Source organism: Volvox carteri, assembly GCF_000143455.1.
Source record: "Volvox carteri f. nagariensis unplaced genomic scaffold VOLCAscaffold_49, whole genome shotgun sequence".
NCBI lineage: Eukaryota > Viridiplantae > Chlorophyta > Chlorophyceae > Chlamydomonadales > Volvocaceae > Volvox > Volvox carteri.
The window spans coordinates 709460-726702 of record NW_003307592.1 but is presented as its reverse complement, the minus strand read 5'-3'; the positions used below and the strand labels follow the sequence as shown (position 1 = coordinate 726702).

At 54.9% G+C, this 17243-nt stretch overlaps 3 protein-coding genes across 3 annotated transcripts in view; 1 reads left to right on the top strand and 2 right to left on the bottom strand.

The window, feature by feature from the left end:
* The window catches only part of VOLCADRAFT_96120 (uncharacterized protein), a gene marked incomplete at both ends in the record, with an annotated part of 17693 nt that extends 13141 nt beyond the window's left edge, over nt 1–4552 (bottom strand). Inside the window, 8 exons of the mRNA XM_002955151.1 lie at nt 231–325; nt 1038–1479; nt 1863–2257; nt 2927–2963; nt 3186–3236; nt 3642–3951; nt 4113–4237; nt 4385–4552. Of these exons, the coding sequence (XP_002955197.1) occupies nt 231–325; nt 1038–1479; nt 1863–2257; nt 2927–2963; nt 3186–3236; nt 3642–3951; nt 4113–4237; nt 4385–4552 (1623 nt within the window). The remainder of the gene's footprint in view (nt 1–230; nt 326–1037; nt 1480–1862; nt 2258–2926; nt 2964–3185; nt 3237–3641; nt 3952–4112; nt 4238–4384) is intronic.
* A 3122-nt stretch (nt 4553–7674) lies between these two features.
* On the bottom strand, nt 7675–10869 carry ubqB (polyubiquitin). Its single transcript, XM_002955150.1, has 6 exons — nt 10673–10869; nt 10301–10528; nt 10102–10219; nt 9618–9749; nt 8494–8575; nt 7675–8197 (listed from the first exon to the last, which is right to left on the bottom strand). The coding sequence occupies exons 1-6, from the start codon at nt 10773–10775 to the stop codon at nt 8171–8173; spliced, it is 690 nt and encodes a 229-aa protein (XP_002955196.1). The 5' UTR covers nt 10776–10869; the 3' UTR covers nt 7675–8170.
* A 265-nt stretch (nt 10870–11134) lies between these two features.
* On the top strand, nt 11135–16753 carry VOLCADRAFT_96118 (uncharacterized protein; the record flags this gene model as incomplete). The annotated part of the gene is made up of 12 exons (XM_002955202.1): nt 11135–11298; nt 11447–11525; nt 11730–11746; nt 11812–11827; nt 11937–11999; nt 12200–12262; nt 12810–13100; nt 13660–13759; nt 14289–14376; nt 15233–15329; nt 15741–16299; nt 16518–16753. 12 exons carry the CDS (start codon nt 11135–11137, stop codon nt 16751–16753), a joined length of 1773 nt encoding a protein of 590 aa, XP_002955248.1.
* Between the last annotated feature and the right edge of the window lie 490 nt (nt 16754–17243).

Here is a 17243-nt window from a genome sequence, read left to right as displayed (position 1 = left end):
AGCGTGATGACAGTCTGACAATCGGGACCGTCCGTGACTATACTAACCGTGATAGTCCCGGGAGGAGTAAACGGAGGCCACACAGGCGCACGATTTGGAGCGGTTGTCCGTCGAGGGACATGGAGTTGTTGGAGCTCCATCCTGCCTTGCAACCTGCCCTTCCCTCCCCTCTCCCTCACAACTCCAAGCCCCAGGCCCCAAATCCCCCAGGCCCTAGGCCCCCGACCAACCTGAGACGCCGGCTCTCCTTGTAGTTGTTGCTGTGGCTGCTCTTGCGGGTTCTGTGGGCCAGAGGAGAAGCTTCCTGCCATGAAGTTTGTAGGCCCTGTGGTTGCACCCGGGTGGCGGTGGCTGGTGGTGGTGTAGCACGCGCTGGTTCGCACGGATGCGGTACGTACGAGGGCATCTTGCGACTCGCTCCTGAATCCAGATTATCGAGGATTATCAAGATCCAGGTTTACGATTCCCAAAGATCCACGGAGTTCCGGAGAAGTCAAATGTAAGGACATAGATGTGAAGCGCGCGTGAGCAAAATTTGCGTCAGGTCAGGGATACCCTGAGGCTAATGACTGCCATATGTATGTATGTATGTTGCCATATGTATGTATGTATGTTGCCATATGTATGTATGTATGTTGCCATATGTATGTATGTATGTTGCCATATGTATGTATGTATGTTGCCATATGTATGTATGTATGTTGCCATATGTATGTATGTATGTTGCCATATGTATGTATGTATGTTGCCATATGTATGTATGTATGTTGCCATATGTATGTATGTATGTTAGCCTTACAAGGCATCATCAGCGGTATACTAGTGGCCCATACTTTGGGTGAGGGTAAAACGTATAACAGCCATTATGCCAAGGCTTAAAGCAGTGGCAGTGCAGAGCTACCCGATGTCATCCCACTCGGCTTCACATCAGAATCGTTTGCTTGCAGTGCAGTGCAAGGGGCCCGCTGACCCGCAAGGCCCTGACGACTTCCTTGCTTGGGCCCCGCAGGATCCTCTGTGTGTGTGCGACCCCCCACCCCCCGCGACCCACCGCCGTATTCCATGCCTCTTCTGCTGCCGCGCCTTCGCCATCACCGTAGGGCCCCCAGCTGCAATTAATGACGCTGATGGCCGCGTCAGCAGCGCCGCCGGCGTCGCCGCTGCTACCAAAGGTGTCGTACATGGCTCCCCGCTCAAATCTTCCGTGATTACACCGCCGCTGCCGCCGCCGCCGCCGCCGCCACCGAAGCCCTGAGCGGCTAGTGCGCTGTCCCGCCTGCCCCTGGAGCTGCTCAGAGGGCTGCCGTGATCCACCATGTACGACAGCGGCGGCGGCGCAGTACGGCGCTGCCGCGTGAAGGTCCCTACGGAGCTGTTGGCGCTCGGCAGCAGTACTGAAGTTCCCATGGTATTGGGTGCCGGTGCTGGTGGTGCCTGGGAGATCAGCATATAGCCCACATCAGAATTGCATGACGGGACCTGCCGGGGGGGTGGGTGGGGGTGGACGGGGAATGGCAAGGGAGGCGGGCGGTGGGAGGATGGCAGTATTGCTCCTGTGTGTGTGATTACAATGGTTGTGGGGTTGCGTACCCCGTACCTGCAAACCGCCCCAATACGAGCCGAGGGCTCATCAAGGGCCGCCAGATCGCCTATAAGCACCGTCCTACCTCGCAGTTCAGACAAAGCAAGTGATAAAGGAGACTAACGACCAAAGGGAACGATATAGAGTTGGATGGAAGTAGTGTGTGGCGGTGGGGGAGCGACGGCACGGGATGCAGTGCTCGGGCATCCGTACGGCACCAAAACACATGCAGCATGCAACAAACCACACATTCGAGACACTCAACAATTCACGTACTCACCAAAGCCGGATTCACCGTAAGCTTTAGGAGGTAGCGCTGCCGTACATGATCCTCCAGAGCGCCCGTCAGCTCCGAAATCAGCGCCTGTAGCGTAGACGAGCTCTCCATGCGACTGAGCACTGCAGCCAGCCAGCAGATGTACGGCTGGCCGTCGGGACCTGATACGGTGCATGTCAACGCCGCGGAGGCGGACAACGACAGCTGGTGCAGTGCCGTCGAGCTAGACAAGAGCTGCCGTAACGCCGGCGGGGTCCGCTCCCTGCTGCCGGCGTCGCCGTCGCCGTCGCCGCCGCCGCCGCCACCGCCGCAGCGGCTGCTGTGCACGGTGCTGGGGCCGCCGCCAGCCGCGATCCAAAGAACCCCAAGAAGATGCGTTCCACAACTGAGGGGAAGTGCTGCAAAAAGAGTTGAGCCATGCGTTGTGTAGTCATGCAGGCAATCAGCGGGCAGGGAATGGAGGCACGGGAAGTCGCCGTCCATGTCTGCCGCCGCGGCCGCGGCGGCGACGGCAGCAGCGCGGCCGCCGCCGACAGAGGGTGCTGCTGCATGCGGTGCTGAGTGAAGTGCGGGTTCCTGCGCACAATACCAATCAGAACACTTTATTAATGCAGCGCCCAAATTGATTTAACAACCATGGCAGCAGGTAACCCTGAGATTAAACACCAGGCATATACTTCACATTTGCTTAAATCAATCAGGTTTCTGCTACTTGCTGGGGAGGGATCAGGGGTCAGGTTTTGTTCGGAACTCGTTACCTGTGCGGGGATATACTGCTTCGCTTCAGTTTTGTGGTTGGGATTTAGTTAATGGATCGAAAAAAAACGGCCCCGGCCACCGAGTGGTGCAAGTGCGCGCGGAAAAATGCTCCGAAACTCATGATCTCGTGGAGGGTATCAAATCGTCCGCGGCCCAGCAGAACATACATAGAAGACCCTGCAGATTGCCGCACCACAGCCTGGTAAGGAAACGCAGCAAACTCGTGTCCTATCTAGGCGCACACCGCACTTTTTTTTAAAGGTTAGCGCGCATGTGCGCGTATTGGTGTAAGGTGTGTACAAGCTCACGCGTGCGGAGCTTTCCGGATACAAGTGGCGGAGCATGCTGCGGGATGCATGTGAAAGGCATGCGGCTGATGGCATTCGCTGCCGTACAGCACCTGGGATCCCGGGATGCACCTCGAAAATATTGTACAGGATGCACCTGGAAAATATCGTACAGGGTGCCCCTGGAAAAATTCGTACAGGGGTGCACCTGAAATATCGTACAGGGATGCACCTGGAATATCGTACAGGATGCACCTGGAAAATATTGTACAGGATGCACCTGGAAAATATCGTACAGGGTGCCCTTGGAAAAATTCGTACAGGGGTGCACCTGGAATATCGTACAGGGATGCACCTGGAATATCGTACACCTGGAAAATATCGTACAGGATGCACCTGGAAAATATCGTACAGGGGTGCACCTGGAAAATATCGTACAGGGTGCACCTGGAAAATATCGTACAGGGGTGCACCTGGAAAATATCGTACAGGGATGCACCTGGAAAATATTGTACAGGGCAACTGTCCCCCAGGAAAGCCAAACAGCCGCTCTGCTTTTAGGAAATTCTGTCTGCCTACTTGTCCGTTTTGGGAATGGGGCCAGAGGACGGAAGAGGAATAAGAGGTACGGCTAATCTCGTATGATGCTTCCGCTCATATTTAAAGGCATTTCACAAATACTGGCAAGCCTGGTTATAGCTAAAGATGATAAAATTTCGAAGTTCCATCAGCTTACCCAGGACGCGACCGCTCGTTGCAGGAGGGTGGGGGTGTCAGGGCACCAGTACGGCACTGAGGCGCTGTGTATCTTTCCGGCGGTGGCAGCGGCAGCGGTGGCACCGCTGAAGCCAGTGCTGCAGGTGTAGAGTCGGTGTATGGCCACGGATGGCGGAGGCGGGTGTTGGCAGTCAACCGCGATCTCGATGGCCTGGCCAAAGCCGTCCTTTGCGACAGCAGATCCACTATCCCCGGCATCAGCGGAAGCACCAGCGGTGGCGAGAAGCACGAGCGCAGTGGAGCCTCGCTCCTGACAAGCACCGTAGAGCCTGAACGGAAAGGCATGGCAAAGCGCCGAGCCCTTTTTATTTTTAGAGTTTTTTTATGAGTGGGAAATGCATAGTCTTCTCAAGAATTTCGGTTTGGTCCGCGTTAGAAGTCCTCCTTGCGCTGTGTGCTTAGTATGCCTGGAAACGGGCAAGTCGATTACCTGACAGTTGAGGCCGAGAGAGCCGTTCGAAGCATCCGCACCATGGCTATCGCACGACCCTCTATAGATTTGGATTGGAGATTGCAAAGGTCGCGTTGCAGTTTGCAAAGTAAGTGCAGGTAATCCTGCACGCAAAGCGCAAAGCCGCAAGCCGGTGACACGTCATGCGACAAGACAAGGGTGGCCAGGATTTGAGAGATATGCAGATTGGACACATATTGTGCGATGTGTTGTTCCAAAGGAAATACGCGAAATTGTGGAAGTCGACGAACCTGGGACGAGTCAAAGGGAAATCCCTGGCATTGCCCTGATGTCTCAGGTATTTTGGATGTGCTTTTTACTGAAGTCTCCGGAGCAACGCAGCCTGTAATGTCACTGTCGCTGCACAGGCTCGCCTTGCGCCCTGGTGCCCTCCGACGCAAACAAAAGCAGCCCATCATTATTGGTTCCGGAAAAAAAGATTTTAAGCCATGAATTGGTGAGTTTTGCGCAGAAGATTTACAGGAACCCGGGCCGACTGCTATGTATCGGCTCAATCGCTTCCATTGACGATATGCGAGCACCGTAAAGCAAAGGCAACCTAAAATATAGAGATGAAATATTATGGTCTGGCGATTCTTGGTATTTTTAAGCAGCCCCTCGCACAAATGTGTCCGGTCGTACTTCGCGAATAAAGCCTAAGTACACTCGTCCCAAAAAAGCCAGGAGCGAATTTTGCCGCGCAGATGCGCGCGTGCGATTCGCAAAATGCGCCTGTACAAGTGTATATAAATTTTCTTGGCGGATGAGGACCAGGTGCGCCAGCGCGTTGCGCAGGTGGGCATGTTGGCCATAGCCGCACGCGGCATGCAGGCTGGACTATTGCGTGGATGCTTTGCAGTAACTAAAAGCACCGAAAGCCAACGTCGTAGCTTGCAACTCTGGGCTCGTGAAACTGCCGCGGAAGATGAAGCGCTGGCGAAGAGGCAGTTGTATGCAGCACCTTGTTCAGAGTAAAGTCAAATTACAAAGTTGCGCAAAGTATAACATACATAAACTTAATTAAACATAAGAACAGATAAGACGTTTAGAGCCTTGGCGGTGACATGGACGCCGCTGTTGGCTTGGAACAGCTATTTGCTGTGCATAGGGACGTGCCCGCGTTAGCCGTGTTGCAAGAGCTCAGGATGGATTTCAGCCAGCAACAGCCTCAAGAGCTGCTGCACAACCACCGGGAATGTCTTCAGTTGGGCACGTGTAGTTTTGGTCGGCGGGGTCGAGCAACGTACGCAATGCGCACAGAAACCAAGGTGCAGCGTTCTGTAACATCGCTAACATATCCGGTACGCGGTGGCAGGCTTGCCGAGCACGAAATGAAGGGGGGGTCGCATCTCACCATTCAACTAAGCATGCATGTGCTCGGTTGAATGCTCGGTAGCGTGCGAGTTTACCCCTATCAGGATGTTTGTTTGCATATCCCTCCAAGCGAGAGGGCTTGGACCTATGCTGATGTTCGTTCCAAGAAGTGAACTGAGGACTGATGCTACGGTGAAAGATTTGCACGTAAATTCGCCCGTGCAATAAAACGCCCTGTAACTCGCTTACGCTAATCTCACATTCCAATATGCCACTGCACTTTCCTCCCCAGCCTGGCCACATTCTCTTCCTCGCAAACGTACTTGGGCACCTTACAATCCAACACCATACGTGCTTTGGAAACGCGGGCAGCTGCTTCACAAGGACCCCCCTATTTATGGCCTCAACGGCCGTTCGGCACGAAATAAACGGGGCAGAAACTGTTATACGGCAATTCGCTGTAGTAACATAACAATGGCCCCTCGAAATTGCGCGGCTATGTGAGACCCATGTGACGTAAAGTTTTAGTTCTGTATCATGTCATCTTGGAGTCCTGTCGTCCGCATCTTGGCCCACTGCCTTTCTAATGTTGTTACGGCAGCTATGGGACGTTGCTGCCCACATAACCGCGGTTAAATCGATGCATAAAATTCATGGTACAACTTGCACTGGAAAACTTTCGTGCGGCCAAGGTGATTAGGAGCTTCTTGACCTTGTAGAACGAGCGAGCGAGCGAGCCCCACATTTCCATTTCCGGGCCGGATGGTCCGCAAGGTGTGGAAATCGTGGTTTATGAATGGTCAGTAAACCATATGAGGAGGACCAAAGATGGAGCTCCTCGAGGAGATGTGGTCGCGATCGAGGAGGATGGTCGTTAGGGCTTAACGACAGCTTTGTATTTACCAGGCTTTTGGTAGGGCTGTGCTGACAACGCCATAAAATGAAGCATCGGGTTATTATGTTGACGGAAAATATGCCGTTTCTGCGCTACCGGACCCGGGCCAAGCCTGGAATGGCCTGGATAGCAATTCACTATTGTTAGTGTTCCCTTCTGCCTGGGGCACCGTTCCCTCGGTTTCATTTCCTTTAATGCTTTCTTTATCTTCGCCCTTGGCCTGTCTCAAGAGGCTACGGCTGTAGCCGTTTGGTAGAGCTTGGTGGGGTTGGTTTCGGTGTTTCGGTATTCGGCAGCTCTTCGCCTCGGGTGGGCGCTGCCTTTATTACCTACTGCTGCTAACCCCCTATCGGGAAGAAACGCTAATCCGCCAACTAGGGGTGAGTGTGCATAAATTGGTTTATTTAAACAGTTTTTTCAACACAGCCCTTAAATCCCTTACCATGGCTTTGTACATTTATTCCAATAAGCTCCCCTGAAGCCGAATTTCCAGCCTCATGTACAACGCAAAAAGTGTGACCCAGCGGCTCCGCATTCCGCAATACGGGTACGCCGTAAAAGGCCGATAAATGAAATTATATTACCATATCGTCTGTTCATAAAACTCTTACAAATATTATTTTTATCATCATGAAATTCGCTGCTGTAAAAACTATTTACGACAAGTCGGGTGTCGGCCTCCTCGAAGCCGGAAAAAGGGCGGGGGCCCCCTGCATCCGTACAGGCGGGTAGCTATGGCAGCACGTGTGACAATTGATGTGTCAACTTTGTGGAAGCAGTGTTTGTTGCAGCGGGAGCTATGCTTCCTCCCCACAGCAGCGAGCTCCATCGCGGCACACTGCAACGGTCCATGAACGGATTCACTTTTACCAGCCGACGCTCTACTTGTTCCCGCACCTGCTGTTCACACGGTGCCGGGTCCCCATCCAACAAAGCTTCTGGCGCCGCTGCTGTGCCCTACGAATGCTCGCTCATTATTTACACGTATACACGGACCAGCAGGCCGTGCATCCGGTCAACGAGTGGACCTTCTTTTTTGAAAGACGGGCCAGAAATGTTGAGTAGTGTCAACGATCGAAACGTACGCGGGCATGACATACTGGTGGCATTTCTGCAATATTAGTCGCAGAAGGTTCTGTGTTCGTTTCCAGAGCAAATCCCCGACATGAATCGGTGTATCGGTATATTAGGTATATCGGTTGCTGCCGAGGTGTGGAGATGAGGTCTAGTTGGTGGACTACGTTTCGCATGCTGATTTGATGGCGATGAACGACCTGTCGATAAGGTGGGGTCTAGTTAGCAGGACACAATAACCATCGTCAGTTGTACGGTGGAATCAACTTTCAATACATATAGTCCATGGCCTCCCGGCTTGGAGGGACCCCCCCGCACACGTGCGGAACTTGTAACTTGTAACATCCTGAATTTGACCACGATGACATGCTGCAGAATGTGAGCACGCTGGCGCTGGAACCAATAACCGGATCTTGAACCGTTTGCCCTCCAGGACAACGAATCCTCAGGCTCGTCCTTCTCGGCAGAACTGTACTGAAGTTCGCAAGTCCTCAGTCCGCAGACGCCTTAGCCCCGCATCCATTTATTGTTCCTCACGGCTGCCCTTGTTACAAACATGTACTTGGACCACCGCAGCTATGTGCCACCCGCACGCATATGGCATCACCCCGGCTAAGCCGCGAACACGGCCCCATCATTCTCGTCCTCATAGCCACAGTGGACGCAGGCAGCCGGAACCCCCGCCGCGGCCATTTGCCTAATACTGGTATCTTGACAGCTTAGGAAAGCGCCTCCCGCTCAGCTCTGCACGATATTACAGGCCACCACGCAGCGCGAGCACCTGCGCCGAAAGGAAATTCAAGCTGAAGTGAGAAAAACATCTACATTTAGGGAGGCGATTCAAAAAACACCAGCGGTAAAAAAAATACCTACGGAAAACGGTTCACAGTCGCACGAAGGACAAGGACACATACGGGCGATAAGAGTGTGGGTGAGGATAGGAAGTCACCACTGCGGGTCGTTGGCTATCTGCAGGCCCCTGCACGACCCGACCCGCGGAGTGTCTTGTATCCACAAGGATTATGGTCCCAACGCGCAGATGCGTGCAGCCTCCTCCGCCTAGCACCATCCGCTCACCAAATGAAGGACCGACCCGCCCTCGATGTTGTAGTCCTTGGCCTGCTTGTCGTCGTTCATCTGCTTTCCAGCAAAGATGAGACTGCGCCGTCGTACAAGACACGGAGGGTGGGAAGGAGGCGAAGGACGCGAGAGGAAGGGCTGGTAAGCTGGATTATGCAATATAACGTATTGGCGATCTCAAAACACAGCGCAGTCTACTGATGCAAACCTGCAGCGCCTCAAAAAGCACTTGTGAGCGTCAAATGTTCGCCAGTAATACACGTTCACATGCGCTCTCCGCTTGCATTAGTACGCCCGTCAAGACGGGCGTACTAATGCCCGTCTTGTTTCAAGAGCTGGGTAAAGTCACTGGTAGCCACCGATGAGAGTCGGGCATGCAAACGTGTACGTTCGCATACTGTTCCTCTGCCACTTGACGATGGACACGCAGGCCAGCGCGCTGCATTAGGACAAGCGTTCACCGGCTGCCAACGGGCAGATGGCATCTTAAACCATCATGACCTGCTCTCAACCCCGATCCTGATCCCGGGTAAACACCAGCAGCCCAGAGCTCCGGGTGCGGTCGCTGCTGTAACCTGTAGCCGCGCTGAACGGAACGGTTCCATCACTCAGCTATGGGGTGGCGCTTCTATCCCAGGCTATGCTTAACTTTTGTTCAAAAGAGCAGACGCGCGCATGCACGCACGCACATGCACGCACGTGCGCAGCATGCAAGGCCAAATCACGCAGGCCTAGACATGCCATGCCACAGCGGCAAGCAGCAGCAGAGCAGCACCAGCTCCATTCCTCGGCACCGGCCGGTCGGCACCAGGCACAACATACGCTGTTGCGCTTCGTGCTTTAAAGCTCGCGTCAATATGAAAGAAAGAAGGGTCATGCATCTTGGTCGCACATAGGAGACGGGCACATAGGACGCGCTGCAGAACCAGGAAGGCGCTGCTGCTGCAGCTGCTGCAGGCGTAAGCACGCGTCCGATCGCCGTATCCGTTCGTAGCAAAAGAGCAGTGCGCTTCCCACGAAGCATTGCCACGTTCGGTTTGGTGTCATTTCAAATGCAATTTTTACAGCCCTTCTCCGGACACGTGCGGTTCAGGAGACGCAAGTGTTCGAGGGTGGCTTACCGTTGCTGCACCGGCGGAATGCCCTCCTTCTCCTCCACTCGCTCCTTGATCCGTTCGATAGTGTCGCTTGGCTCAATGTCGATCTCAATTTCCTTTCCTGTGAGCGTCTTCACCTTGATCATCATGCCACCCCTGCGACAAAGGGAAACAGCCCAGCAAACGGAGACATATGGCCAGAGGGGGCGACGGGGCGACAATGACCAGCGAATGGAAAATACATGGACCCAGATGGCTGCGTAACACAAACCCGAAAACAGAATCATGCACACAACTTTTAGGCTACGTTAGAATATGGAGATCGCTTTGGTAAAGTTATTCGTGTGTACCATCATGGGCATTTCCCTTCTTTAAAACGATAAGTTCACTCGGACGTTGGGCGCCTTATTACAAGCAGTTGCAAGACACGATGCTTGCAATTCGCGTTGGGTAATGGCATGGGTACATATGAGCTCGGCAGGGGATAAACTAGTATCAGAACGCGCACCTAAGGCGCAACACCAGGTGCAACGTGCTCTCCTTCTGGATGTTGTAATCGGCGAGCGTGCGCCCATCCTCTAGTTGCTTGCCAGCAAAGATCAACCGCTGCTGATCCGGGGGAATGCCTGCAGGGTCACGCGGGGTTGAGGACGGGCGTGTGAGCGAGCAACGGTGGTGAGAAGGGGTAGGAGGGCTAGGTGACCTACCCTCTTTGTCCTGAATTTTCGCCTTCACGTTCTCAATCGTGTCAGACGACTCCACCTCCAGCGTGATGGTCTTGCCGGTGAGGGTCTTCACAAAGATTTGCATGCCGCCGCGCAGACGCAGTACCAGGTGCAGTGTGCTCTCCTTCTGGATATTGTAGTCTGCCAGCGTACGCCCATCCTCTAGTTGCTTGCCAGCGAAGATCAACCGCTGCTGGTCGGGAGGAATGCCTGTGTGCGGCACGGTAAGGCGCGCGACACGACATCGGCCAAAGATCTTGTGTTCGAGAGGTGTACCGACAGCATACTCGCACATTCCCGTAAACCGTATGCAACTGACTCAAGAACTCTAAAGATTGCAAACTCTTGACATACCCTCTTTGTCCTGGATTTTGGCCTTCACATTTTCTATCGTGTCAGATGACTCAACCTCAAGAGTAATCGTCTTGCCCGTCAACGTTTTAACAAAAATCTGCATATTGGCTCTGAGAGGGACAAGGAGTCACTGAGTAACGGTGATGAAGGCCTACTTGCACACCGAACTATGCAATGCGTAAGTGCTTGCAGAACGTAATGTCCCAAGATGGACAAATACATGCATGTAACACCGTGTAGCATCGAGGACTCATTATGTACGGCAGCCAAGATTAGGGTTGCCGAGGCGACACTGCGCTGTATTTTCCCCTTGCATGAAACGCTGTTTGTCACAATTGCTGGCCCGAAAGATTAGGTAGCGGTTGGGGGTTGCCCGTGGGAAGGTCCTGGGCCAGCTTCCAGGCAGCCATTCCGGGCCTTCGTCCTTTACATCCAGTCTTGCCGAAGCCCAAACTTGCTATCATGGCAAATGGATGGGGTCCTCTGGCCGGCGTCTGCATGCTTCTGCTTTTCCTTGCAGGCTCATGGCCGCGGCATGAGTCGCGCATAGCTTCGACGGCACAAACTCTTATAGACCCAGCGACAGCAAGATATGACAACTTCAATCCAGTAGATGCCAAGCTCAAGTTAGTCCAGGTCGTTTTCAGGCAAGGAGCGTCGCACTGATGAGAGCTGAATCGTCGGTGTGCGCGGAGGAGGGGTTTCTACCTTCACACATATAAACTTCGGCGAAGCTGCTCACGGGAAACCTCTTGTTCTCCACGAATTCGACAGGCATGGAGCGCGCACGCCGCTGAATACCATTTACAACTTTGACGGCGTGAACTGGACGCACTGCCGTGACCATTACCAGGTGTGCTAATTAACAACCTGGGTGTATTTTAAAACATACCAAAACAAGCAGCATGCATTGGAAACAGCGTAATTAAAGGAACCCGTATTCTCCACCAAGCCTTCTGTGTCTTTGTGTGCGCATGCCAGATACGTATATGTTTGCAGCCCCGCTGGTCTTCCCCCCACCCCCATTCCACCCTACCCTCCACCCCCCCTAACACAGACACACGCATACTCCCCGTGGTTTCGTGCACACCTCATTTCCCCGCACCTCTCACACCCCGCACCCCCCACACCCCGCCCAGCTCCTCCCGTGCTCGGGTAAGTCACGCCCTTCCAGGTTTGCCTGTATGTCGCGCTAGCCGACCTAGTCCCCTTGTCTACCCGCCCTCAATAGCGTCTGTATGTTCTTCTTCGTTCCCTTATTCAGGGGGTGGAGGTGGAGCTGCATGATGAGAATGGCCACCCCCAGCCCCCGCCCATCTTGGACGCGGTCAGTGCGCGGGTGATTGGGTAATTGTGGGGGGAAAGCGAGTGAGTGAGTGAGTGAGTGGATGAGCGGAGAGGTGTTTGTGGACCCCACTGACCTCCCAGTGGGTGTTTTGCCACCAACACATTACTCCTCACCCTCTCCTCCCCTTCCTCACCTTCCCCCCCGTCCAACCCCACCCCCACCCCCCCAATCACCCCCAGAATACGCCGGTGCTGCCGGGGGGATGTCGACAGGGTACTTTGACGGAGGCGGGATATCGAATGGTGAGGTGTTCGCCTGTATGTGTGTGTTTGTGTGTTTGTGTCTCTGAGGGGGGTTATGTTGGGGGTTAGGGGTTCTGTCGTGCGGTGGTAAGGTGGTGTGTGTGTGGAGGAGTGGTGAGCGGTTGATGGAAATTCCCAGCGCTCGCAGCACTGCTGGCCGTTTGGGGGGAGGGGTTTGGAGCCCCCCGCTGCACTCCCGAGTCCCTCCTGCCGGGGTCGCTTAGCTCTGTCTGTCTGTCTGTATATGTGTTTGTGTCCCCTTTCCGACGTCAGACCTCCTTGTCGCGCACCCCTTCCTGGACTGCAAACCTGGCGGCCCCTTTTTGGGCAGTTGGATACCTAGGACGAATCGCCAGTTAGTCCTTTGCTTCTTTTGGCATCATCACCGTCATCACCATTATCATCATCATCATCATCATCATTATTAAGAGTCGTTGATTTTTGGTTGACGGCCCATTATCATCTTCAAATGATATCCCATGCCTTCCTTCCTTCCCCCACCCCAACGTGTGTGGTTCGTCTTTCCCCCACCCCAACCCCGCTGCAGGCAGTTGATGTGGGAACCTGGCTCCGGAACCGCTACGTGACGTCAGCAGGCAGCGACGCCACGGGGGGTTTTCTCCCGGACATGGAGCCGAGGGGATGGGACCCGGAAGTTGCGACGCTGCGTACGACACCCATCCGTCGTACGATCGCCACGCTACGCGGCGTGCTGACGGGGCTGTGGCCGCGACTGGCCCCTTCAAATCAGCAGCAGCAGCAGCGGCGGCGGACGTTGGCGACGGCGACGGCGGTGACAGGGGTGGAGGCATCGTTGCCGGTGCTGCCGGTGTTGCCGGTAAGTACATGAGTGGCGGAAATTAGGGGAGCTGGGAATACCCCCCCCCCCGTGGTTGGGGAGGGGGGCTTGGGGGTGTGGGTGTGGGGAAAAACGTCACCGGGTGGGGGGGGGGAGGAGGTGGGGGGGGAGGGTTTTGGAGGGTTTATAAGGCCCAAGTGGCCGTTTTGTGTCTCAAGGCGCATCAACGCAGTGAGTGGCGGACTGCCCTCCACCTCCCCTCCGCACTCTCCCCCCCCCCTCCCCCTCCCCTTTCCCTCCCCTCGTACTGCCAAAACGCCCGTCCAGGTCCCTCTGGTCGAAGGGTATAGCTTATTTTGCATAAAGACCTTTTCCTTACCAAAGATGGGGCCACGGGGTTGTAGGCTTGGGGAGATGGGAGATGGGGAGATTGCGATTGTGAGATTTGGCTCTTGAGCTGTTTGTTCTTCCTGATTTTTCCCCAGTATTCTTGCTGGGGAACTGGGAGCCTGATGGGTGTGTGTATGTGTGCTTTTCCCTCTTCCCTTGCTCCCTCTTACCTGCCCTCTGCTCCCCTGCTCGCTCTCACACGCTCAAGGTGGGCGCCTCCCTGGAGCCCTTGGAGATCATGTACGGCAGTAACAACACGTGTGCCCGCCTGGGTCCGCTGCATGAGGCCATGCAACGTGACCTCGATGGTGGGTGGCGTTTTTTTGGATGGGGGTGTTTAGGGGTGTTTATAAAATTGAGCAACAACTATTAAATAACAGAAGATCTCCCAAATGATAATGATAATAATGTGATATTAATAGTATTAAATAGTATTATTTATATACACAATTAGTATTATTATGAATATATTGCCCGGGTGGGCGAAGATTTGACCGTTGGGGTCGTTGTAGTTGGGACGTGAGAAGGGGTGCGGGGGAAAGCGAGGGCTCGGGGTTGGACAAACCACGTCGGATACCACATACATACGGAATGACGAAGGCAGCGGGATTTCGGATCCTTTTACAAATTAATCAATCAGACCAACAAGCTAACCAGGCAGGCGCCTCTTTCCCCCCCTCCCCCGGCTGACGTTTCATACTCTCTTGCCCTGGCAGCAGCTTCAATCGTGTGTGGTTCGTCTTTCCCCCCGGCTGACACGGTTTTGGTTGTCTTTGGACTCCTCAACGTGCCCGATATCACATTTCGCCCTTGGCCCCCCCCCATCCTCCTCTTCAGCCGCTGACGCCCGAAATACGGAGCTCCCTCGCTTGAACCAGCTTGTGGCGGAGGCGCTGGGGCTGGACACCAACACGAGCATTCTGTGGTGCGTGTGGATATGTAATGGCTAGTAGTGCGGCATCCGAGAGTCCTGTGATATGCACTCATACCTGTGCATGTACGTATGTATGTATGATGTGTGAAACAGGGGGGTGTATCTTCGCCCGTGGCAGCTACCCTGCGAAACCCTGCCTTCCCCGGTATTTCGGGGCACCCTCATCCAGTCACCCTAGTCAACTTCTCAGTGGATCGCTCAGGTTCCGCACCCACCACCAGCATCCAACGGAATCTGCCGGGTCAACAGCGGCCCAACTCCGTTCCTGGTCGGCTCGCGGGTTAAATTTATCCCAGGTCACCCCACCGTCCATCAACTAGGGGCGCAATGCCTTCCACCATCGGAAGGACTTTTGACCCTAATGGGTATCGATCCCGGGATCTCCCGGGGACAATGGTCGCGCCTTACCAGTAGTGCCAAACCCTAGTAGTATAATATGTATGTATGTATGTATGTATGTATGTATGTATGAATGAATGAATGAATGAATGTAGTGGCAGTGATGCGTGAGACGCTTTTAAATGATCAACTGCTGCCGACCGACGGACGCCGTCGGACGGCTAGTTATGAAGGGAGAGGGTAGAGAGAGAGAGTGTGTGTGTGTGGGTGGGGAGATGTCAGGCCGTTTGCCAGAGGGTTCATCTAGTTTATCCGGCTGCCTGTCCTGTCCGTCTGTCTGTCTGTCTGTCCCTTCCCGGCTGCCTGTTTGCCTGGCCGCGTTGTTGCTCTTGATGTTGATGCTGATGACGTTGTTGTACTTCAGATGACCGTCATCCGCGCCCCCTGATCACGAGCGACCCCTGCGGTGGGCGCACGCGCGTATGTATGTCGTGTGTATGTACTGCAGGCCCAAACTGTACGATCACCTGGCGGCCATGATTGCGGACGGCGCCCCTCTGCCCCCGGGGGCCTCCCGGGAGGTGCTGGACATCGTCTGGGCGCAGGTGGGGCGGGCGGGGAGGTGGGGTGGGGTGGGGGCAGGGATGAAGGGTGGGGCGGGAGTCTGGGTGTTTTAAATTGGGGGAGGGGCAGGGCGGTGTGTCCCAGCTTCAACCCGAGCTCCAACCCCACTCGAACCCATGCGGCCAACACTTCCTCCAACCACTCCGCAGTCACGCACCACCTCCGCCACCACCACCACCACCACCTCGCGTTCCGCAGTGCGGGACCTGGACTTCCCCCCCCCCCATGTCTTGATTGCGTCAGACAGTTGTTACCGTTGCCATGTGTTGTGTTGTTGCTGTGTGGTATTACCTTGGGGTTGTGTATGACCTCTAAGTGTATTACCTGCCGCATATGCCCGGGGCCCCCCTCCACACACACACACGTACACACGTACACACACGTCCTGCTAGGCTGAGCGTCACGAGGCGAGCATCATCGCGCCATCCGCCGACTTGTGCGCCGCGATGGGGCCCGGCGGCGACGGCGGAGGAGGAGGAGGAGGAGCCGGCGGCAGTAGCAGTAGCGCCCGTCGCCGCCGCTGCCGTGAGGAGTTGCGTTTGGGTATCGGCATGCTCGTCCAAAGGCTGTTGCAGAACATGGACGCGAGTGTGGCGCAGGCGGAGCTCCCGTCGTCGTCGTCGCCGTCGCCGTCGCGGCTCTACCTCTTCAGCGGTCACGACAGCTCTGTCATGCCGTTGCTGGCAGTGTTGGGTCAACCGGCCAGGGCCTGGCCGCCGTTCGCATCGCATTTGGTGTTTGAGTTATGGCAGGCGGCGTCGCGGCAGCAGCTTCGTACGGCAGCCTTGGGCCGCCGCGGCGTTTTGGCGGCGGAGGCGGGACCTGGGGCCCAGTCGTCGTCATCATTGCCGCTGTCGTACTCGTCGTCGTACTCGTCATCAGGGTCGGATTATTGGGTACGGGTGTTGTACAACGGTGCTCCATTGGTGGTGCCGCGGCTCAGCAACACGGGTACGTGCAGTCCAGGATTATTATTATTTAAATAAATGTGTGCTTTCTTAACCCGCCGGCCCCGATGAGGGAAATGTCAATGGTGGTGCAAATTTAGCGAAGGGATGCGTGCGTGTGTATGTTTGTATGTTTGTATGTGTGTTATCGTCATCGTTATCGTTATCGTCAGCATCATCATTATCATATGAATAACCCAACCCACCTCACCCCGCTCGCAGATGGTTGGATACCGTTGGGATTGCTGCGCAAGCATGTACTGCTGCCGTACGCCATAGGGCCCGCGGAGCACACGGCAGCTTGCTCCAGGGTGGACATTTCGGATCTGTACGACGATAGTGACGACAGCGACCCGCGGGCGCCATCCTTATCCTCGATTAAAGTTGGCGGCGGCGGCGGCAAACGCAGTACGGCAGCACGGGCACGAGAGCGCTTGTCGCGGCACGCCACTCTCTGATTGACATGGGTGGTGACGGGGAGTGGAACTCGGGGGGCCCGGGGGGGGGAACGTATGGGGGACAGCTACCCGGGGGGGTGGGGTTAGTGTGTGTATGCCGTGTGTGTGTAACACGCCACTGTCGTTGTAAAGCTAAATCATGGGCGGCGCAGCTACCGTACAGCAATGTACTACAACAGTGGCGGTGATGCTAGTGGCGACGACAGTGGCGAATATAGATCGTGTTTGGCTGTATGTATGTATCCTGCAACAACAACAACACGCAAGTACAGAGGTTGGCATTACATGGAATGGTACGGCATAGTGTGAAATGGTACGACACTTTGAGGGAATTCAGCAGCGCTGGAGCAGCGCATGAGGTGGGGCTCTTTCACGAGCTGGTTCTTTTTAATTCTTTCTCAACCGATTCAGTTGTAAGTTTCGGAGCGCTGTTGTAAGGGAGTAGACGAGATTGCTTGCAAGGTAGTATTCCTTACTAACGAACCAACTG

Coding starts and splice junctions, on each gene's coding strand:
- ubqB (XM_002955150.1), bottom strand. CDS start 10,775: ATGCAGATTTTTGTTAAAACGTTGACGGGCAAGACGATTACTCTTGAG. Junction 10,220..10,300: donor GAAAATTCAGGACAAAGAGG/GTAGGTCACCTA, acceptor GTGACCCTGCAG/GCATTCCCCCGGATCAGCAG. Junction 9,750..10,101: donor CACCTGGTGTTGCGCCTTAG/GTGCGCGTTCTG, acceptor CCTTTGTCGCAG/GGGTGGCATGATGATCAAGG.